The sequence below is a fragment of the Triticum dicoccoides genome, chromosome 7A (genome assembly GCF_002162155.2).
Source record: "Triticum dicoccoides isolate Atlit2015 ecotype Zavitan chromosome 7A, WEW_v2.0, whole genome shotgun sequence".
Classification (NCBI taxonomy): Eukaryota; Viridiplantae; Streptophyta; class Magnoliopsida; order Poales; family Poaceae; genus Triticum; species Triticum dicoccoides.
Genome location: NC_041392.1, coordinates 574,394,066 through 574,418,649, shown reverse-complemented (window position 1 = coordinate 574,418,649; position 24,584 = coordinate 574,394,066). Strand labels below are relative to the sequence as shown.

The following is a 24,584-nucleotide window of genomic DNA, read 5'->3' as shown; positions in this document are numbered from 1 at the left end:
GATCTGACCCTTTTGCTACCGCCAGAGTCCATGGCGGTAGGGTCTAACAGTCTACCGCCAGGAACTTTGGCGGTAGGAAACATCCCTATCGCCAAACGGGTTGGCGGTAGCCTGCACAACCCTACCGCCAAAGTGCTTGGCGGTAGGCACGAGCATGTACTGTGTTTAATACTTAGGCGGGTTTGGCGATAGGACATGCAACCCTACTGTCAGGGTGCTTGGAGGTAGGCTGTTATACCCTACCGTCATGGTCCCTGGCGGTAGGGTCAGATCTTGATTTTTTTTTTCAAACTAGGGTCAGATCTCGAATAGGTTTTAGAAAAAGGTCAAAACACGAAATTTAGCCGCTGAGAACCATGCTAAGCTTTTAAACTGCCATCCTCTGAATAAAAAATTCAATAAACTAAAACGTACACAAAAATTTATACAGTTTTGCTAAATCACATTTAGATATGCCATAAGTATTGCACGTCTAAGTCCTATATCATTGATCTTACGTTGAGATTCGTGTGGATATTTTCTTTTGCTTTTTTTCTCTTTATGCTTAATTCACTCACTTAGATGTGCAATAAGTAGGGCACATCTAGATGTGGCCTAGACATTCCCAAATTTATAAATGCCATGCTCTGAAAATGTGAAAATTGTCATGCTGCTTTATAAAACTGCCATCCTCTAGATAAAAAAAGTCTTATCTAAATAAGCCCACAATAAAGACTACCATGCCATTAAAAATGCCATCCTCCAAACATTAAAAATGACATCCTATAGTAAAAATGTCATTCTATTGATAAAAATGCCATGTGCTTCATAATAAAACTACCATGCCATTAAAAAACGCAATCCTCTCAATGATAAATTGTCATCCAGTTATTAGTAAATATACACATTATTAATTATATAATGGAATGTACAAAAATAAACTTGAGGTGTGAAAATTATTAAAAAATGACAACCTTTTAATAAGACAAATGCCATCCTTTTAATAATAAAAGTGATGTTGAACGAAGTATGTTGCTGTTGATATTTTGGAGAAACTGGTATGTCCGTAATGAGATAGTCCATCATAAACCAGCCCCGCTAATGGAGGTCTCCATCAGATTTCTGCAGAATTATTTGGATGCTTTGATTGGCATCAAGCTGAATAAAGACATGGATCCGGCCAAAGGTAAAACTGTCATTTCGTATGACCGGTTGCATGTTTCTTCCAGACCGACAGTATCGGCCAGTGCTAGTCTAGTTTGGAGACCGCCTGATCAAGGATGGAGTAAACTGAATGCTGACGGTTCATACGTGTCGAGCGAAACCGCAGGCGCCGGAATGATACTACGCAATAACAGGGGAACAATCATATTTTCTGCCTGTAGGCCGTTATTCTCTTGCAGAGACGCATTAGAGGCGGAGCTGGGCGCATGTATGCAAGGCTTATCACTTGCGATTCAGCGGACTGATTCGCCGATCGTCGTCGAGATGGACTCGAGCTTGGCTGTGTCCATGATTTTATGCAACGAGGTGGATCGTTCAGTGTACGCTCCGTTGGTTAACAAGATTAGATTCTTAATGCGCCTTAGACAAACTTGCATTACTCATATCTCCCGTTCTCAGAATAAAGCTAGTGATAGTTTAGCGAGGTTTGCTAGAGATGAAGGTCGGACTATGACTTGGCTAGGGTCCGATCCTGTGGAGACTTTGGAGATTGTCCATGATGAGTAATACAAGTTTGTTTCTCCCGCAAAAAAAGAACTGCCATGTACAAAAGCAAACTTGACTTGTGGGACATTAGGAAAAAAAATGTTTAAATTTGCCATGTGACATAGTTCAAAAAATTATACTTCCTCCGTTTTAAATTACTCGTCGAAGAAATGAATGTATCTAGAACTAAAATACATCTAGATACATTCATACCTGCGACAAGTAATTCGGAACGGAGGGAGTAATAAACTGCCCTGTTAATTCTTTTAGAAAAATTGCCATGTGCCTAAGCAGAAAGGAACATATCTTGCCATCTTGCAAAAAGAGAAGAAAAAAAAGGAGGGACCAGAATTCGAACTATGGCCTCCTGTCCCTGCGCCAGTGTGGTGTGCGGGTAGTGTTTTGACTAGTAAAGCATTCGCTTGGTTTTGTACTCGCAGCGAACAAGTTAATAAATCTGACGTGTCTCCTGTCCCCGCGCCAAGATTCCTGCAACGAATTCGACTAGAGAGAGCGTGTTCGCAAGTATTGCCCCCTGGCGAACGTTCGCAAGGACCGCTCGTTTATTCCACACCTTTGGAAAGAAGAACCCGGGTGACCACCCAGAAGAAATGGCAAGAAAAGGAGCCGTTTTGGGGTGTCTCCTCAAGGCTAGGCCCCGGCTAGCTCGATTTAGCTCCGCCATGCAAGCCGCGAAAAACGCAGAGCTGCACGCAAACCTTTCCTTAATTCCTCACCGCAGTCGTCGTCCAGCTCGATTAATTTCCCTCTCGACCGATCGTGCGCACGATCGACTACAATCCTCGTACCTCTTCTGAGAAATCAAGTACATTGCTCAACGTCGAGGCGCACCCATGGCGGCGACCGTGCGCACATGGCTGGTGGTGGCGGCGCTGGCGTGCGCGCTGACGCTGGCGCTGCGCTCGGCGGACGCGCAGGAGAGCGAGGCGCAGTCGCAGCCGACGTCGTCGTCGTCGCCGGCCCAGAAGCCCAACTGCGCTCCGGGCGCCGCCACGCCGTGCCGCGTGGGCGCGCTGCGCGACCCGGAGAACCAGGAGGAGGAGGGGCTGTTCAATGTGAAGGTGAGGGCGCCGACCGCCGCGGGTGACTCCGGCGACAGCGACGACGACTACAGCGACCCCGACAAGCCCAAAGACCCCGACCAGTCCGACGACGACGAGCTTGTCGTTCTCGGCCACTGATCTGATCGCCCGGCCGGTCCGGCATGATCGATCACGTGCGCGTGGCGCCGCATGGTTTTTTGGTTTTGTTTGTTGGACTGGCCGGTGGCGGGTCGACCGGTGCTCCTTGGACTTGCATTTTGTTGTTTAATTCTTCAGCTAATTTGTTGTTAAGTAAGTATAAGTAGGTAGTGAGTGGATTGGCAAATATGTTCTGTAATCTAATAACTGGATTTGATAAAGTGTGATCCAGGAATTTAGTCTATTTTGGGCAGTCCAATAACTATTTCAAAAATTTCTAATAAATCCTAGAGGCCCACTCAGTCCATTTGTGCAAGGCAAGGGATACTACTAAAGTTTAGTCCCACATTGCTAGTTTAGTGGGAGTTGGACCTCTTTATAAGGGAGGTTCTTTCCCACTTGTACGAGCACGAGAATTAGAGGGATATCCACGCGCGCTCCTCCTTCGCCGCCCGCCTCGGCGCGACGCGCCGCGCCGCGGGTTGCGGGGATGAGCCGAGCCGATATCTAATTTTTGTCACGCACTACGGGTATACGAAAGGTCACACGGAAGCTGTTTTTTTTGTGAAAGTGGAGTTTGAATGCGAACGGTGCCGCCCTTCGGCTGCCGGCTGTTCGCTTCGCCTCCGTCTCTTCGTTTCGCCTCCCGTCACTGCCCTCTCACCTCCTTCTCTTGCGCCTATAAAAGGGAGGTCGCTCCTCCAAGAGAGACGCACCAGAACTTCTCCTTCCTCCCGCCACCGGTTCCATTCTCTGAGCTACCGCTGTCTTCCTCATCCTGGCTTGCGGCGTGCACCACGAGTCGGGACAGTAGGTCTCCGAAATTGCACCTCTTTGAGTCCTGTACGGGAGAAGGGTGATAAGGTCTTTGGGGAGCGCTCCGCGCGACTACTAACTTCTTCATCACGGACTCCGACGACTACTTCCCCGACGACGACTTCTTCCCCGACGTCGACAACCTCATCGACGACATGGCTGGAGAGGACGTCGACCCCAAGTCCAGTGCTTCTGCTGCTGCTGTCCCGTACATATTTATGCTCTTTCTGTTAGACGTCCTGTCACAGTTCTTTGCTCTAGTTTCTGCCCTACATGTGTTAGGTTCTACTTCATATATGCAACTTGCTACACTGTCTGCTCTAGATGTGTTTAGTTACAGTTCATATGTGAAGTTGTTGTTTACCTTCTCTTTGTCAAATCGCATGACTTGCTTTATCACTGCTATACTAGTCGTGCTCTATCTAGTATAATAAAATCATTTGGTAAATTGCTCATATTTCCAACAATCCAAAAATCTTATTATAGGCAATTTACACCAAGTGGTTTTGTTGCTTCCATGAGACCTCCTATGTTTGAGGGTATCCACTATAAGAGGTGGTGCGTGAGAGCAGTCTTATGGTATCAAACCATGAGTTGCTATGACGCCACTCTTGGCAAACCTGAAGGGGAGCTTGATGCTCAACAGGCACAAGCCTTTCAGAAAATGGATACTCTGTTTAAGGCTGCTCTCTTGAGTGTTCTTGGTGAGAACATAGTTGATGCTTATGCGTCAATTGATAATGGAAAAGATATGTGGGATGCACTTGAGGCCAAGTTTGGGGTCTCGGATGCTGGCACTGAGCTGCACATCATGGAGCAATTCTATGATTACAGGATGACTGAAGAGCGCTCCGTGGTTGAGCAAGCTCATGAGATACAGTCATTTGCTAGAGAACTTGAGCACTTCAGTTGTATGCTACCTGACAAATTTGTTGTCGGAGGTATCATCACGAAGCTTCCTCCTTCGTGGAGGAACTTTGCTACCTTACTGAAGCATAAGAGGCAGGAGTTTTCCGTTCCGGATCTCATTGGCACTCTTGATGTGGAAGAAAAGGCGAGAGCAAAGGACACACATGCTCGAGGTATTGAGGGAGGATCTAGTGCCAATGTGGTACAGAAGCAGAACTTCCAGCCCCACAAGTTCAAGAACAAGGGCAAGTTTGATGGTAAAGCAAAGTTTGATGGGAAGAACAAGGTTGTGCAACACACGAACTTCAAGAAGAAGAATGGCAAGAAGAAAGGTGCTTGTCATGTGTGTGGGGATCCTGATCATTGGGCTCCTAGTTGCCATAATCGCTTTGACAAGCGTCATCCTGGGAAAGGCGGCAAGACCGCTAATGTTGTCATTGGAGACACTGACATGAAGGATGCTGGATATGGTATATTTCCTACTATTCTTTCAGTATGTCATTCTCCTGACTGGTTGATTGACACGGGTGCTAATGCGCATGTATGCGGTGATATTTTCATGTTTTCGTCTTATCAGATCACAGGGACTTCAACCGTGCTGATGGGAAACGGTTTAAGTGCTTCTGTTTGTGGTGTTGGCATGGTCGATCTGAAGTTTACTTCGGGGAAGGTCGTGCGGCTGAAGAACGTACATTATATCCCCTCCGTCAATAAAAATCTTGTTAGCGGATCTCTTCTGTGTAGAGATGGCTACAAGCTTGTCTTTGAGTCGAATAAATTTGTAATATCCAAGTATGGAACCTTTGTTGGTAAAGGCTATGAGTCAGGAGGCCTGTTTCGTTTATCCTTATCAGACGTTTGTAATAAAGTTGTTAATCATATTTGCAACAATAGTGAATCCAATGTGTGGCATTCACGACTTTGTCATGTTAATTTTGGTTGCATATCGCGACTAGCGAAGTTGAACTTAATCCCTAGTTTCACCACTGTCAAGGGATCTAAGTGTCAAGTGTATGTGCAAGCTAAGCAACCTCGTAAGTCTCATACGACTGCGGAAACGAGAAATCTTGCACCACTAGAGCTCATACATTCAGATCTATGTGAAATGAATGGTGTTTTGACAAAAGGTGGAAAGAAATATTTCATGACGTTAATTGATGACTCCACTAGATACTGCCGTGTGTATCTTCTGAAATCTAAGGATGAGGCTTTGAACTTTTTCAAGATCTATAAAGCTGAAGTGGAAAACCAACTTGATCGGAAAATCAAGAGACTTAGGTCCGACCGTGGTGGAGAGTATTTTTCCAATGAATTTGATGCTTTTTGTGCGGAACATGGTATAATCCATGAGAGGACGCCTCCCTATTCACCTCAGTCAAATGGGTGGCCGAAAGAAAGAACCGTACTCTAACAGATTTGGTTAACGCCATGTTAGATACTTCGGGTCTCTCCAAGGCATGATGGGGGGAGGCGATATTGACTGCATGTCATGTCCTAAACCGAGTTCCCACAAAGAACAAAGAGATAACTCCATTCGAGGAATGGGAGAAGAAAAGGTTAAAACTCTCTTATCTACGAACATGGGGTTGTTTGGCGAAAGTCAATGTTCCAATTCCAAAGAAGCGGAAACTTGGACCAAAGACTGTGGATTGTGTTTTCTGGGATATGCTTTTCATAGCATTGGCTATAGATTCTTGGTTGTAAAATCTGAGGTACCTGACATACATGTCGGTACAATCATGGAGTCGAATGATGCGACTTTCTTTGAAGATATCTTTCCCATGAAGGATATGGCTACCTCATCTAATCAGGAGATGCCTAGTTCATCGAATCAGGAACCAGTTACAATTACCGAACCTGCCATTTTGATGGAACACTTTGAAAGTCCTTTAGAGGAGAACAATGAAGTTCCTACTAGGAGCAAGAGACAGAGGGCTGCAGAGTCCTTTGGTGATGATTTTCTTGTGTATCTCATAGATGACACTCCCAGTTCTATTTCAGAGGCCTATGCATCTGAAGATGCTGACTACTGGAAGGAAGCGATTCGTAGCGAGATGGATTCCATCTTGGCGAATGAAATCTGGGAGATAACTGATCGTCCTTATGGGTGCAAACCTATAGGATGCAAATGGGTATTCAAGAAGAAGCTTAGGCCTGATGGTAATATTGAAAAGTACAAGGCTCGGCTCGTGGCTAAGGGTTATACCCAAAAGGAAGATGAAGACTTCTTTGATACTTACTCACTTGTGGCTCGACTGACCACTATTCGAGTTCTACTTTCACTAGCTGCCTCGCATGGTCTTCTCGTTCATCAAATGGATGTTAAGACTGCTTTTCTAAATGGAGAGTTGGACGAGGAAATTTATATGGAACAACCAGATGGGTTTGTACTAGATGGTCAAGAAGGGAAAGTGTGCAAGTTGCTGAAGTCTTTGTACGGACTTAAGCAAGCACCCAAACTGTGGCATGAGAAGTTTGAAAGAACTTTAACAGCTGCAGGCCTTGTTGTGAACGAAGCTGAAATGTGTGTACTATCGCCATGGTGGGGGCGAGGGAGTTATCCTGTTCTTGTATGTTGATGACATACTGATTTTTGGAACAAATCTGAATGTTATTAAGGATGTCAAGGATTTCCTATCTCGTTGTTTTGAGATGAAGGATTTAGGAGTGGCTGATGTCATTCTGAACATCAAGTTGTCGAGAGACGATGATGGTGGGATTACTTTGCTTCAATCTCACTATGTGGAAAAGATCTTGAGTCACTTTGGCTATAGTGACTGTAAGTCCTCTCCAACACCATATGATGCGAGTGTGTTACTTCGAAAGAATCGAAGAATTGCCAGAGATCAATTGAAATATTCTTAAATTATTGGCTCGCTTATGTACTTAGCAAGTGCTACAAGACCTGACATCTCTTTTGCTGTTAGCAAACTGAGTCGGTTTGTCTCAAAACCAGGAGATGTGCCTTGGAAAGCTCTAGAGAGAGTTTTGCGTTATTTGAAAGGCACTGCAAATTATGGAATTCACTAGGGCATCCAAAGGTACTTGAAGGGTATAGTGACTCGAACTGGATCTCAGATGCTGATGAGATAAAGGCCACGAGCGGTTATGTATTCACTCATGGAGGTGGTGCTGTTTCTTGGAAGTCTTGCAAGCAGACCATCTTAACGAGGTCAACAATGGAAGCAGAACTCATAGCACTAGATACAACTACGGTTGAAGCAGATTGGCTTCGCCGGCTCTTGAATGACTTGCCGGTTGTTGAGAAACCTGTACTGGGTGTCCTTATGAACTGCGACAATCAAACTGTGATCACGAAAGTGAGCAGCTCAAAGGATAACATGAAGTCATCAAGACACGTTCAGAGAAGGTTAAAGTCTGTCAGGAAAATGAAAAATCCGGAGTTATTGTGTTGGATTATATCCAAACGTCTAAAAATCTGGCAGATCCTTTTACTAAGGGTCTATCATGTAATGTGATAGATAATGCATCGAGGAAGATGGGTATGAGACCCACAATATGAGTTGTTCACAGTGGTAACCTATTCTTTGTGATCGGAGATCCTGTGAATTAGATGTGGAAAACAAGCTGTTGGTCAACTGAGAGGAGAGTATCCTTACTATTTACAATATCACTCCATGAAGATGCAACACTCTCCTAATCTGCATGGCAGGTTGATGTATATCTTAATGTGTTCTAAGTGGCTTATTTAAGCAGAGATGTTATCCTACAGAACATCTTTTGAAGAACACACCTATATGAGTCTGATTGTCAAACGTCGTAATCTATGAGAGTAGACTTCTCTCTAGTAAACTCATGAAAGGTCACAGAGTATGACGCATAAGCTCCACCCGCGGGGAAGACCCACGGTAGCCACGTATCGGTCAAGGCTTTATGTGAAGCTAGATTCGCAGAAAACTTGCAGTTCAAGGCCCAGTCCATTGTTCAAGTTGCTTACTAGTGTAGCATAGAATTCTAGGTGGAAGTTCAACTTAACAGTCTCCACTGCAGTATCGGTATATAAAACAGTATTTTGGAACCAAAGGCAAATTTCTGTGTACCTCTAGGATCTGGTGGGGGGTTGCTGGAATTTAGTCTATTTTGGGCAGCCCAATAACTATTTCAGAAATTCCTAATAAATCCTAGAGGTCCACTCAGCCCATTTGTGCAAGGCAAAGGATACTACTAAAGTTTAGTCCCACATTGCTAGTTTAGTGGGAGTTGGACCTCCTTATAAGGGAGGTTCTTTCCCCACTTGTACGAGCATGAGAATAAGAGGGATATCCACGCGCGCTCCTCCTCCGCCGCCCTCCTCGGCACGACGCGCCGCGCCGCGGGTTGCGGGTTGCGGGAATGAGCCGAGCCGATATCTAATTTTTGCCACACACTACGGGTATACGAAAGGTCACACGAAAGCTGAAAAGATTTTTGCGAAAGTGGAATTTGAATGCGAACGGTGCAGCCCTTCGGCTGCTGGCTATTCGCTTTGCCTCCATCTCTTCGTTTCGCCTCCCGTCACTGCCCTCTCGCCTCCTTCTCTTGCGCCTATAAAAGGGAGGTCGCTCCTCCCAGAGAGACGCACCAGAACTTCTCCTTCCTCTCGCCACCGGTTCCATTCTCTGAGCTACCGTTGTCTTCCTCATCCCGGCTTGCGGCGTGCACCACGAGTCGGGACAGTAGGCCTCCGAAACCGCACATCTTTGAGTCTTGTACGGGAGAAGGGTGATAAGGTTTTTGGGGAGCGCTCCACGCGACTACTGACTTCTTCATCACGGACTCCGACGACTACTTCCCCGACGTCGATGACCTCATCGACGACATGGCTGGAGAGGACGTCGACCCCAAGTCCAGTGCTTCTGCTACTGCTGTCCCGCACATATTTATGCTCTTTCTGTTAGACGTCCTGTCACAGTTCTTTGCTCTAGTTTCTGCCCTACATGTGTTAGGTTCTACTTCATATATGTAACTTGCTACACTGTCTGCTCTAGATGTGTTTAGTTACAGTTCATATGTGAAGTTGTTGTTTACCTTCTCTTTGTCAAATCGCATGACTTGCTTTATCACTGCTATACTAGTCAATGCTCTATCTAGTATTTCTGTTAATACCATCATTTGGTAAATTGCTCATATTTCCAACAATCCATACATGGTTAAATCTATAAAAGGATTGGGTAAAGTGTGATCCTTACATGGTTAGCAACGTGCGTGGTGGATTGATTCATGGCCATTGGAGTCCATAGCAGAAAACTACCTCAATCACGGCGAAAATCACAAAAATACTTTTTGCCAACGTAAAACCACCGGCACCCTGCATTATTTCCACCTTAAACACCGATGAAGTGCTCTTTGATACATTTCTGACACGCATGGCTGATCCATCGGAGTGACTTGGCAAAAAAAACACATGAGCTTATTGACTTGGTCAATTTCCTCCTCCTTTCTAGTGATCTATGGGTGCTTTGGTGAGCTTGGTGGTTCTGGTCACCATGGGCATATTTGGTTACATTGTCAATCCAGCCTGGCCCGGTGAGTCTGGTTCTAGTGAGGCGGTTTGAGGGGATGCAGGCCAAAAAACCCTACATGCACATAGTTTGGTTGCCTGCATTCCCCTAATTGCATGAGACAACTATTTTTGACCCGGCGTTTGGTTGCCCGCATTGTATTAGGCGCACACATGATATGGTGTCTGGTTGCCTCCTGCATAAGGTGTTGTCACCACTTCTAACTAGTGGTGAGCTTACCACACACAATCTGAACATGTAGCGCCAGCTAGTTAAACAAATGGCAGTTCTTCCTAACTACTATCAAATGACAGTTCAAATTATTAAGAGTCATTGGCTAAATAGGGGATAGTTCAACGGTGTTGCTGCTACCAGATCTTCCTCTTCCTCTTCCTCTGCTTCTGCTTCTGCTTCTGCCGCTTCTTCTTCTTCCATCTTCTTCAAATCCTGCACTGACCTCTATTTAGCCACATTGCCTCTGCCCGCTCCAACCTTTTGTTCTTCCAAGCGTCATTGTCAAATGCATCCACACCATGGCCGGAGCTAACAACATCATCAGGCTCGACCTCTTCCTCCTCAGGCACGTGTTCATCAAAGCCCCACTGGAGGATCCAGTTATGCAGAATGCAACAAGCAAGAACAAGCTTAACCTAAGTGGAGTATGGGTGGAATGGCTTCTGATCTAGGATCTTAAACCTATTCTTCAGAGCTCCAAATGCCCTCTCAACAGTTACTCTAAGGCCGGAGCGTCTGAGATTAAACAACTCCTGTGCAGTCCTAGGATAGTTCCTACCAGAGAACTCGTTGAGATGGTACCTGGTTTTCCTGAAGGGTGGAAGAATACCCGGCCGACATGCATAGCCAGCATCTCCAAGGTAGAACTTGCCATCGGGGATGTTGATCCCATCAAGTCGACTCATGCTGTCACTGATAATGTTAGCATCATGCGCTGACCCCTCCCAGCCAGCCAGCACATATGTGAACTTCAGATCAAAGTCAACAGCAGCAAGCACATTCTAGCTTGTGTAGTGCTTCCTCCCCCTGTATGCTGCAGACTGTGACTCAGGAACTCTCGCAGTCACATGAGTACCGTCTATTTCCCCAATGCAATCCTGAAAATGGCATCACAAGCCTGTGTTAGTGCTCAACTTGAACAATACAAGCATATCAAGTCATGAAAAGTGTATATTGTCAATGCTCACCTTGAAGTATGGATACCATCTTGGGCTTCCGCGAATCTTGGGTGGAGTCTGACCAGATGGTCTCCTGATCATCTCTCCTCTAAGCTCCCCAATAGCAAATAGCACCTGCTTGAAGTACCTAGACATGGTCTCCATTGATCTCCTGAACATGTTTTGAATGACTCTGAACCTCTGGTTATGGCCAACAACATGGAGGAACATGGCCACTTGCTCTTTGACACTGGTGTTGATGCTATCTTGTAGAAGCCCCCTGCGCCTGAAGGTCTCGACAAGCCTGGCAAATGGTGCTCTTTTCATTCGAAACATCCACAGAGCCTCGACGTCATTGCAGTTGTAGATGTAGTTCAGATTTTGGATCCTCCCCAGTTCCCGGAGAAACAATGGATCATAGCGGATCAAAGGTCTCCCAGCACGACAAGCAGCTCTCTGGTGCATGAACATGACCCATGCCTGAATCACACTAATCAGTGCTGCTGCCTGGATTATTAGCCTCATCCGTGCGTCCATAACCTAGTCAACATCGACGGTTCATTTTGGTGGGAAATCGATCCTACACCTAGCCTAACGGCCTAACCACCGAGCTAACAAAGGGGGGAGGGGTGCTGCTTATCGGCATCGGAGACGAGGACGGCGTAGGAGGAGCCATGGCACAGACTAGGTCGACCAGACGGTGGCCAACAGCAAGGGGAGCACCAAATCCGCCGCAAACGCTGCAACCTCTTCCGCCGCCGCCGCCTCTAGCGCAGATCTGAAATCGCAGCTGCCGCCGGTGGTGAGGCAATGGGGAAGAAAGGGGGGTAGTGGCTATGGGTGAGCGAGTGAAAGGGGGTGAGGCTAGATTTGGCGCTGGGACGGCGCGCCAGATTTCCATCTCCCGCCATCCCCCTCGCCCTCGCGTCGCACCCGCCCGTGCGACCTCGCGCCGCACTCAGCCTGGCTCGCGAGAAACTATCGATCCGAGCGTTTCCAGCGAGCCAGGCTCTGGACTGCTTTTGAGAAGCGTGCGATGCAGGCCCAACAGTAAAATCAGGCAACCAAATAGGTCTCTCCCTTCCTGCGCGGGCATGGTTGAGCTGGATGCGGGCAACCAAACACGCCCCATGCTTTTGTTTTTTCATCCTCATTGGTGATCTACTATGACATAGTCTTGGAGGAGGTAGGAGAAGGGGATGTGGGCTGGAGGGGCTGAATAACAAATTGTTTGTCACTCACTGCACGAAGCTGTCGACATAGTTGTACATGGCGGTTATTTAGGCTAGTCATAGACGCAGCCCAAAAACCTTAGTTATTTATACTTTCTAGAAATTTGTTAAAAATATATTTCAGAAATAAGTTCTCAAAGTTATTATTATATTTAAATATATTTCTAAAATTATTCTTTATGAATAAATATACTTAAATATTATATATATTTTAAATATGTCCTATGTATACAAAAAGTTATATAAAATGGAAATAGGTGAAGAGAAAGATAATTGAAAAATTATAGAAGAAAACCAAAAACCTGGAAGAAATAGAAAGGTAAAAAAGAAAACCAAATAAACCGAAGCTAAAACCATAACATACAGGTAATAGAAACGAAGTATCTGAAAAGAAACTGACAATAGGCCCGGTCTAGCATATACGTACCCTACGCTACACTATTTGCCTCGCCGCACCGACAAGAAAAAATGTGTTTGATGGTTGGATGAGGCGATGGCGATTTTTTTCAGTGTGTGGATGTTGCTTCGGTGATTGGGATGGTCAATTTTAAACACTGTTTTCGTTTAGCTACTAAAGCAACACATGTGCTAGCTAACTTTTATTATTGTAATAAGACTTCATCTAGTTGGTTGGATGAGCCCCCTAACTGCATTGTCAACGAGCTTTTGAACGATTTACTCCTTGTTAATTCTTCATACAGCTAGCTATAATAGCCTTCCATAAAAAAGGTTTTGCGCTGAACAAAAGAAGGAGTGCTTCTATGCAGCGCGAGGTGAGGTAGAAAATGGTAAAATCACAACCTGTTTTTTGAACTCCGTAAAATGTCCAAGAAATTTCCAAAAATGTTCATTAATTCATAAAAACGTTCTGAATTTCATTTCCCCCGAATGTCACAATAAGATCATGACTTGAAAAAATGTTGTAAGTTAAAAAAATGATAAATAATCTAAAAAATATTACTAGGTTTCAAAAAACTATTATGAAACTAAATACTTTCATTAATTTGAAATATTATCTCAGAGTTCAAAAAGTATTCCAAAATTTTAAAACTGTCCATAAAATCTATTCAGGAATTTGAAAATTATTCCTGGATTTCAAAAGATGTGCTGAATTTCAAAAACTGTTCATGAATTTGAAAAGTCCTCACGAATTTTGGAAATATTCTCATATTTAAGAAACATTCAAGAGTTTATTTTAATGATTTCTTTTCAATATCAAAGAATGTTAGAATTTTAAAAATATTCACAATTTAAATAATGGATCTGATTTTGAAAATATTCACGAATTTAGAAACGGGAAAAGGAAAAAAGGAAAATGAAAAAAATAATTAAAACCGAAATAAAACCTACTGAGAAGAAACAGAAAAAACGACTTGAAGGAGCAACCCTGTCGACTGCGCTAAAGAAGAGGGAAAGGCGAGGTGCAGCAGGTTGCAGCCTCGTGGGCCGCATGAGATCTGGCAAGGAATTCGTCGTACGGGCCGCGAACTCTCTCGACCGTCATGCCGTACCGCTGCTTCCCGTTAAGCGTCTGGGGCTGCACGCGCGCGCGCGCATGGCAGGCGCTGACCGTCGACGGCGCACGCACGTCGCATGCAACTTAGCAGCGTGACGGCCGAGCATGATGGACTATTAAACTATCCAGTGCCGGGAGTTCTGCAAGCCACGGCCGGCGTGACCCCGCGTATTCGTGCGCCGGGAAAGCAGAAAAGCTTCCCCGGTTCCATGGCGCGTACGTACAATAATCAGTACCCCTCCGCACATGCGCATCGCGCTCATCTCTTATACGGAGTACTATAGTAGTCAAAAAACGAGCGAGCGAGAGAGAGATCATGAAGCTGCCGGCTTCGACGCGCGAGGATGCTGGCCCGGAGCAAAACATGCGTGGATGTCGCCACCTGATCTGTCCTCCACGTTAACCCCTCCCACTCCAAACCCCATACATTCCTGAGTATGCCGCCTCTCTACCGACCCCCGTCGCCAGCCAGAGCCGAAGCATCATGCGTGTATGGCCTTTTCACCGTATACTCGCCTGCCTGGTCTGTGAAAAGCGAGCTCCGCTGTCAAAAAATGAGTTCGAACGACCGCGGGCGATAGGGTTAAAAAGCGTGGCGGAGGATGATGGGGCATGGGGTTAGCGCGTGGGAATCTGATTAGTGAGGCGCCGGCACGCCACCTGAAGCCCCGAGGGGGATCCTATCATCACCTCAACAAGTCCACCTCCACGAACCACTTACTTTGCTCTACTCCCTTTTGTAGCTTTGTCCCCCGGACCTAGCTTTGCTTCCCCGTGGGCCCGTCAAGTGCCTACTGGCACTGCTTTCCAAGTAGACGCGTATTGGGTGGAGTATATTCCCGGTTTTCTTAAATGACTTTTTTTTTCGGGATTCTTAAATTGCTTTTCACCCCCTAGAAAAACTGAAGTGGATCTTGATCACCTCGTGTGTAGCTTAGAGACGCCAGTTTTATGTCGAAAATGTGAGTAAATTAGGGACTGAAGGACAGCAAATCTTTTTAGGGCTGTAAAATTGATGGTGGTGGTGCGTGTGCGGCCCATTAAATCTGTGGCAAACAATGTGAGCTAGATGGGTCTCACCTCTGCCACCAAAAAATGATACTCCCTCCGATACGAATTAACTGTCGCATTTCTAGTACAACTCTATACTAAAGTGTCCTGCTCGCGCTGCAAGGCCACCTCGGAGGACACCTAGCACCTCTTCATCGAGTGTCCTCCTACTGCCGCAATTTGGCAACGCCTTGACATCACCCCGTCCTCTCGGTTCCAAGATTTGTGGGCAATCCCCAAACCGGTGCATCTCGACTCCTCTATCTGGCCAGAGATCCTTTCTGCCTATTCTTTGGAGGATCTAGGAAGCAAGAAATGCTGGTGCTTTTAGGAATGAAAATCATAGTCCTCGTGTAAGGATTACTAGCTTATGTAGGCACTTTGAACACTTTGGACTCTTCGGTTTAGATAACCGAGTGATAAGGTAGCCGCCCTGTCTTGGCGCGAGTACCTCTCTTCACGGGTCGCCATGACTCTGTGAACTCTTGTAATACTGGCCCTTGGGCCGCTTTGAGCAATATATATACAGGCAGGAATCATCTCCCCCCGGTGATTACTAAAAAAACTCTATACCGAAGTTGTACTAGAGCTGCGACAATTAATTTGGATCGAAGAGAGTACCTAATTAATAGCAACTGCCTCCAATAGACAATACTGGTTCTTATAGTCTAATTCATCTGTGACAGCATGCATAGTCTAATTTGTTACTCCCTCTGTTCAAAAATAAGTGTCATGGTGGAGGAAGTATATTCATAGCCCTCCACCGGTATATAGCTAGGTCTAAAATGCAGTCCAAATCTTATAGACCATCACTTTGATCCAGTGGATGCCCAAGGTCCCACTCTCTTCTCCTCATTGACTCACACCCATGGCCAACTAAGTTGCACTACCATAACCCCCTTCTCACATCCCACCCATGCCTTATTGTCTTGACTCCCTCAAGTCAGCAGTTGCCTCCACCCCCTAGCCTCCTTTGTCGCACCTCCTCGCACATTTTGCCATCCCCCATTCTTTCTTGTCTCTGCATTGTCCAGTAGACACGTCTTAATGTTCGACGTTGCTACCCTCCTCCAGAATTGTAGTCCATTTGTTAACTAGCTTAGACAAGATTGCAAACCTCTACCCTAAGTGGTTGGTGGCCAATGTTGCTTTATTTTCCATAGATGCAAAAATCGGGGGAATTCCCCTTTAAAAAAGCCTAGGGAGCATAAGGATCCCTAGCCCTCAGACATTTTACATTGATTAGTGGTTGCCATTCGCTGAAAATTCACATCATATGCACAATAGCTTATTGATTAACTATCCATTATCAATCTCTATTTGTTTCGTCAAGCAAACTGCATTTACCCACAATTTAGCACTCCCCAAGTCTCAACGAATGTAGCTCATTTTTGAAACTACTCCCCCTTTCCATTTTAAAAGTCCCACGTGTATCCCAAGATCGGCAATTCGACCAATGTAATGCAAATTGTATAGCACAAAAGTTATAACATAATATCAAATATAACATTTGATGTTTCTAATTGTATAGTTTTTGTGATATATATAACTCGTGTTACATTGGTTAAATTGTCGACCTGGGGATACGGGTGGGCCTTTTAAAATGGAAAGGAGGTATTAGAATGTACTCTTCCTGCTCATAAATACACGATGTTTTGGCATTGATATGGTTTTCAAAATGTACTTTTGATATCTATATTTTCTTCGCGTGTTTTATTAGGTATTCTTTATTAAGATAATATTTTCATGAAAATCTGGCAGAACTCCCCCCCACCCTTTTTCATGTTTACCGGGGGTAAACATAAATATATTTGTCTCTATTAATAATCAAAGTTTGATTACATGTTTTCTTGGAACTCATTGTATAAGTTGGAGTACATCACAAAATTGATATCACTTGTCAGTTCTCGCTGATCTTAGAGGTTGTGTTTAGTGTCTAGGATGACAAACATTTATATACGGAGGTGCTATTCATATACGACAAACATTTATGCCGCCGGTGTGGGGGTGGTTGCTAGAAATTCATCTGGTGAAGTTGTCATTTCTTCGTGGGACTTTCTTGGTCGGTGTACGAATGAAGGTGAGCTCCGTGCATGCCTGGCATGCCTTTGTATCGACATTACCCTATCACCAGTCTATTGTTTTTAGACTGACTATGCTTTTGTTCGTTTTTTTCTTGCAAATGAGAAGCTTGCCAGGTCTCCTCTCATTGATCCGAAGAAAGAAGATTTGCGTATGTCCAGGATGCTCAAGAATTTTAAAATTGTGAAAATTAATCAGCTTGCCAATGGTGTGGCTCATGAGATTGTGAAGTTTAACTTTGTCAGTACATCTGATGGGATTCTTCTTAATAGTGTTCCGCCCTGCATGACGAATTTTGTATTGAATCATTGTAATATTTTTTAATTAATTAATATATGAGGTGTTTTTTTAATGTTAGAGAAGTGAGAGATACTACCTCCATTTCAAATTACACTATGAGTACGCACCTTTTGCGATGCAAAATCATAATCACAAACACACATTTTGGAATTTGAATAAAATACAAAATCAATTTTAGCCACATAAAGTATATGCAAATAGAGTAACCGTTGGTCAAAAGCTTGTCCCTACAAAACTTAATATGCAAAGTGGTATTTTTAATTCAAACGGAGTGAGTAGGGGGGTAGACATAAGTAGGTTCTATTATGACGTAGATAATGACCTTTCGAGAGATGCAAAAAGGGAGAGAAGCCAAACCAAAAGCAAATAACAATTATGATACAGGGAAAAAAGAAGCCTCGGCGATCGATCTCAAGTTCTCAACAGCTAGTAGAGAGAGTAGAGATGGAGGTGAGATGAGAGGCGCAACCCCTCCCTACGCGAGCCGTGTCCCCCGGCGCGGCGCCACGGCAGGGCCGCTTTGGCGCCGCTGTCCCCGCTTTGTGGCAGCCGCCCTCATTGCATGCATGCATGCATGCCCCCGTCCTCTTAACAAGCTGGGAGGAGTATTAATCTGCAGACGGATTTACGTGCAAGTCGCTCCCGATTAAGAAACTGGCCCCTCTTCGTACGGAACCCCCGCCGAGGCCCCTTTCTAGGCACACACATCCTGCGCTCCTGCCCCCGATGCTGCCCTAGCCTAGCTAACCAAGCCACTCCACTGGCGGTCGGTCGCCGTCGTCTTCCTCCTCCTCCCCCTTCCCGCTCGATCGTCTCCAAGGAGAATCCTCGGCCGTCTGCGCTAGTCCAAGCAGAAACGGAGGGGCTCCGCCTCTCTGGCTGCTACTAATTCCTAACCGAACCGCGTGGAATAATGGCCGCCTTCCGCCCGCGAAACGCTCGACCTACCCCACTAGCTGCCGCATGCCGACCGTCTGTGCGTAGAACGAGAGGGAACGAATATCTTTTGGTCTGCTGTGCTTCATCATTCTGCTCACTACCCTCTCTCTCTCTCTCTCCCTCGTCTCGTGGAGATCGGTCGAGCTGCGCGCTTAAGACTCCGGCGCATGCCCCTCCTCCCTATTTCATGCCCGGCCCCTCCCCCACAACCTATCATCGCCCCCTACTGCTCCCTGCGTTCCTCGCCCTTGTGTCCGCAGGCTAGATCTTGCATGGCTTACTGCAGATCAGGCTGCCAATGGCTGGGTATATAGGCTAGCTTATGCCGTTTGCAAGCAGTAGTGCCTAGCTACATGCATGGATGCGTGCTATTTGGAAGGAAGATCTAGAGCGCGCTAGTTCCAGGACGCTTCTGATTAACCCTAGCGCGCAGGAACAACGGCAAAGAGGTATGTACCAGAGACTTGATTTGGTTCCTCCTCAACTGATCTTGCAAACATATTTCTTGCATATGTGGATCTGGATCTCATCTGGACCGATCATGAATTTACCATGTATATGTATGTCTACCATTTTAATTGTGTTCTTATCTTGGAATGCAGGCTGATGAGGCCGTGGAGCGGAGGCACACACAGCCTGCTTGCATGAGCTCGAATTTAAGATCGAGTTACATGCATGGTGTAAATTGCATGCATGGTTGATCATATATGCAATGGAGGGAGCGATATTGGTGAGGTTCAATCCGATGCTAGGTTTTACAACTGTGGTAAGACCAGTATCTGATTGAGCCGTGCCAATATCTCTCCCTCGCTGTTGCTTCCTCCCCCCAATAGCCAAGCCAGCATCTCCATGGCAGGTGAGCATCGCCTACTCCATCCATGTCTAGCCTAGCATTTTAATTGATTTTTCTGCAAACCATGCACGTGATCAATCGATCCTACCCTTGAAACCCTGTTATTGGATATGATTTATATATAGTTCGAACAGTCCGAAGTCTGAAATTTCCTGAGGCCCTTGCTATATACTCCCAAGTATGGGACCTGATTCTTTTTACTTAAGGTATAGCTAGGCACATACGTAATTTTTGGACAAGTAATAAATCATCTAAGTTTCATGTTTCGACCAAATTTTGTGACAAGTCTCGCATATTTTAGTTTTGTTCAAATCACAACACGTTTCACGTTTTCAATTTTCATATGCACTAATCGAGAGTATTTTCTAAGATTTTCTCATGTATGGCATGTGGTTGGATATCTTTTTTTGGCAAGGATATTTATTTTTCTTGGAAAGAACGGTGGTTAGAAACCTTACTCGCAAGCGATTATAGAGTTTACGTAACCAGCCACATAACACATATTATGGACTACATTCGTTTAGACTTCACCAGAAAAAAACTTATACTTCCATGCGTTGGATATGTTTCGTACCCAGGTGGTAAAAGTTTGCCTGGACTTCAAGCAGTTTAGTTTCAATCATGTTAATTGTCTAAGAGTATTGGTTTATAGAAAATCAATGTTTATTTGTGAATAGGTCATAATATGCTACCATTCATCCGCATGCTTTCTGAACGAATTCGAGGAAACTAATTAACAACCAAGCAGTAAGCCGTGCGAGGCAGGAGGTTTATCCTCCTTTTCGAAAAAAACTAGTAAGCCGTGCACATGCACTCGAGGTAGCACTATAACATTTATTAAATACAGAAAGTTGTGAAATGAATAAATTGTGAAGATTATTATTACAAACACATAGTTCTATTTCCAGTACCCTTATATGCTAGGTGCAAAGTTGAATTAATATCGTTAGTTTTGTAGTGGATGATACATTCTATATTAATTTTTATAGTTATGTTAAAATTGTATTAGTGTACTTCAGTGGTGTTAGAATCTGAGGACTATATATGCTGTAAAAGGACCATAGACATTCTTTTGTTTAAAATGTGTGGACACATTTATACTATTTTCAACTTCTAGGAGAACCGGTTTGTATATAAAATTCTAATGGCTTTCGATGTTTCTAAGGTTCAGACAGAGTATAATACAATTGCTCAAGAACTAGCTAGCTAGATCAGACAGAAGTTTTGTTTGCTTGTTTGTAGTACAGAATAATGCTCCTGGATATGTGTAGGAGGTCATTGCTCATTATTGGAGTAATGTTTATGTTAATCAATAAAGCCTTTTGTTACCGCAAAAAAGAGGGATAAGCAGGGAAGTCTTTTTATGTACCCTCACCTCATCTAGAGAAGATACTAAAATATTTCACACAATGGGTCATCTCTTAGTTCTTAGTGTCATCTTTTACTATTAACTTCCACGTGAATTCAAAAGCATTTGACAAATATATCTCTTTAACCTATATGACATATGGCATATTAGATAATAGAAACTATGGAATAATATGACATGTATATAATAAATGTATCATTGAGATTATCTATCAGTCAAAGAGAAGTCAAAGAGAATGCACAATTCTTTCCCTTTTCACTTTCATGTTAGCAATCATCCTAGATGGGTTCTCAGAGAGGTGGCATCTACTCCCTTTGTCCTGGTTTATTACTCCTGATCGCGATTTAGATCAAACTTTTGACCATGTGTTGACTAATAAAATGTAAGTGGTATATTAAGAAAATTATATTGTTGGATTCGTACTTGAAATTAGTTTCCAATGATACTATTTTCACTGCATATTACTTATAATTTATTAGTTAAATAAATGATCAAAATCTGACCCAAAATAGGAGGGGAACAAGAGTAAACCCGGAGGGAGGAAGTACCATTGTACATGCCAATGTATAAGAAAGTCTAAGTTCATTGACATGGTCATTGCTTGTATTGACGGTGTCTTCATGACTTGTTTGACTTCCGCCGAGGCAACAAGAATGACAGCTTGGGCAAGTTCAAAGGCAAGTACAATATCCGCAAAAAGAAGAAGCACAAAGGCAAGTGTGGCTGCTAAATGTCGGATAATGTGAATATGGAATTAGTTTAGGGTGTGGCCAGGTCGACTTTAAGTCTCAGTCAAGTGGCATAACATATAAAAAAAAACTGAAATAGAAAAATTACACGGAACTTGATGTATGGTCTCATGAATATAGCATCGGCTGAGACATATAAGAGCATCTACACCCGGACTTGGCAAATCCGGTCCCTCAAACGCCCAGACACGCCCGGGCGCCTCCACGGGCACTGACCACTCACGCCTCAAATTTCTCTCTCCACATCCGCGTACCTCATATCCGACACCCTATATTCATACTATGCATGCAATGTGATGAGCTACTCTATGTGATCAAACAACGAACAACGAAATTGGCATCAAACGGACAACCAAATGCACATAAACAAACTATACATCATCCAAAAGATCATCAGAGTTAATCGTCGGAGAAGTTCTTAATTTCAACAACTAAAAATCGATAATAAAGATTGGGAGAGGAGCGTCTTCACCACTTCCTCGCTATGCCTTTGCCCTTCCGGTTGTCGGCGTAGCTGTAGGCGTCCGCGGCAGGTGGACGATCTTCGTTGTCGTCGGGGGAGGTGGAGCTGTGGTCGACGCTGTCGTCAGACGAGGAATCGAGAGGACGATCAACCCCTTCATCCAACAGACGGCCTAGTCCTGCTAACGATCAACCCCTTCATCCGATAGACGACCTAGTCCTGCTGCTACTTCAACTTGGCCACCTGATCCGCCTCCTCCGCTATCTCCTTCGTGTCGCGCTCCGACTGCTCTATGGCAAGCCGGAGTGCCTTCACGCTCTTCCACTGTAGGAGGCAAGCGTCCGTCTCTGCCGTCGTCAGAGACTAGCGGTAGACCAAAGCGAGGAGCTGCTCATCCTCGTCGGGCTCTGCTGGCATCCTGCGGCGGCGGCGCACAGACTGCTCCGCCTCGTCCCTCTCCCTTGCCCGCTGCCTCTCGCGCCGAGCGGTGCGTGCCTCCGATTCCAAAGTGCGAGTGCGGGTCCGCAGTGCGGGCACTAGCACCCATCGTTGCCCGCCTGGAGCAACATCCGACAGGGGAATGGGATGGCGCAGGGGAGGAGCGGACTGCGTTGCCCTGGTGGAGTTGCGCACGGGCCGGGAGGGGCCAGCTCTGGCGTCAACGCTACGCTGGCGCTGGAGCGGTGACGGTGCGGATCCGGAGCTGCCCCCGGTGTCCACCTTCGACCGCTCCAAGGCAATGCAGAGGGCAAGCTTCTCCTTGACATCGACGTCGGTGCTGGAGTGGCTGCCGGAGCTTGACATGTCGCAGGATTGGATCGAAATTTGAGAGGGGTAGAGGAGAGGATGAAGCGAGGAAGAAGATTGAGTGAGCTAGGGTTCAAACAAGGGAACGAGTTGGGGTTTTTGTGGGATAGCCGTGGGGTCGGTGGTGTGCCGGCCTGTCTGGTCTAACATGGTGGACATGTCCGGGTAGTTTCATATTCGTCCTATATTTGAACTGGATATGAGGGACGCAGGACAATCTGGGTGTTTTGAGACCAACTTAAGGCGTCTGGATGGGTCAGTCTTTTTGATTATTTAATGTCTGTCTGAATGTTTGAGATGGGTTTGGGACGAGCCGAAATCACTGTTCTGACCTTTTCAGCAATCTTTGTCACAAAGTGAACTCGGTATGAAAGTATTTCACGATCTGCCCCTTTTAGCAACGCCACAGCCCGTGGCGTTTCTTCTCCATATAGAAACGCCAAGATAGCTTGCGTTTCAGCTCCACATTCAAATTTCAAGATAGCTCGCGTTTTTGTTTCACATAGAAACGCCAATATGCCTGGCGTTGCTGCTCAGGCCCAAACGCCATTAGCTTTGGCGTTTCTACTGGAAACGCCAACGGCCATGACGTTGCTAACTCAGAACAAAACAGCGCACTGATCTGCCCGATCGACCATGAGCCGCTGGCGCTGGAAAGCAAAACAGAGCATCACACGCGTGCATGCATGCATGCGCCGCTCTAGCTGCATGGTCCTCATCGAGCACAGCTCCTCATGCATCGCATCTACTTCAATTTGCCATGCTGCCACGTACGTACGGCACACCCAATGGCCAAGCACGCATTGATTCATGCATGCATGCACGGTCGCGCGCCCGGTACGTGCACAGACAGCAGCGCAGCCTGTCTCGTCAGCATGGAGGCGAACTGTGCGCGCGCGTCGGTGCACTGTTTTTCTTCTGGGTTAGAAAACCTAGCTAGCTAGTGTTGGCAGTAAACTAGTACCAGCTAGTTCATCTGTACGTGCAGCTCGTCGGCATCCATCTAGTATCTACTTACTCACTCGTGCATGCAAGCCCACTACCCTTAGAGCATCTCCAAGAGAGACGCTAAAAGTAGCCCGCGCTGGAAAAAACGTCAATTTAGCACGCGGAGCATCTCCAACAGACACTGCAAAAGTCAGCACGCTGTAAAATCCATCCAGCGCGCTGGGAATTCCTGCATCGCACGTGGGATATTTGATGCGCGGCGTACAGTGCGCTGGACAATTTGAAGCGCGGAGACCAGCTGCTCCGCTTCCTCTGCTCGTCCCGCCTCGAGCTCGCTGCTACAGCCCTTTCCTGCAGCGCGCCGCCGCCGGCCGCCGCCACTCCTCTGCGTGCTCGTCTCTGCTCGTCCTAGCACGGGGCGGAGCCGACGCTGCCCTTCTGCTCGCCGGCTACAGCTCGCCGCCTCGAGTTCGCTGGCCGGGAGCGCGTGCCGGCCGGGAGCCGCCGTTGCCCTACTCTAGCTTGCTCCAACGATTTAGAAGGGAAGCTAAAGCTAGCTAGCTCGCGTTTGCGATTCACAGCAAGCTTAGCTCGCGTGTGGTGGCCGGCGGAAGATGATTTGCAAGATCAGCAAGCTACAGGAACCATGCATGCATGTATTCATCAATTCTTGCAGGTATTTCTTTAGAGCATCTCCAACAGCCGCGCTAAACAGGCGCCGCGCCGCAAAATCCCCCATTTTAGCACGTGCGCAACACGGCGGATGGCTCCAGCGGGCGCGCAATAGCCGCGCGCGCGGCATAAGGAGTTGGGCGCGCGCGTGGAAGCGGTACCTCGCGCGGTGTATTTGCGCCCGCTTCCGCGCGCGGCACACTCGACGCTCGCGCTGCACGCTCTTCTTCTCCCCCTCCAAAGCCCTGCACGCGCCGGCGCCGGCGACCCGCACCCATGGACGCACGCGTCGGCACCCCGCTCACCCCGCCCTAT

At 46.0% G+C, this 24,584-nt stretch overlaps 1 protein-coding gene across 1 annotated transcript; it reads left to right on the top strand.

Moving 5' to 3' along the window:
* Positions 1 to 2,543: 2,543 nt before the first annotated feature.
* LOC119328403 lies at positions 2,544 to 3,135 on the top strand. Its single transcript, XM_037601389.1, has one exon. It carries the CDS (start codon positions 2,544 to 2,546, stop codon positions 2,889 to 2,891), a length of 348 nt encoding a protein of 115 aa, XP_037457286.1. The 3' UTR covers positions 2,892 to 3,135.
* Positions 3,136 to 24,584: the final 21,449 nt, after the last annotated feature.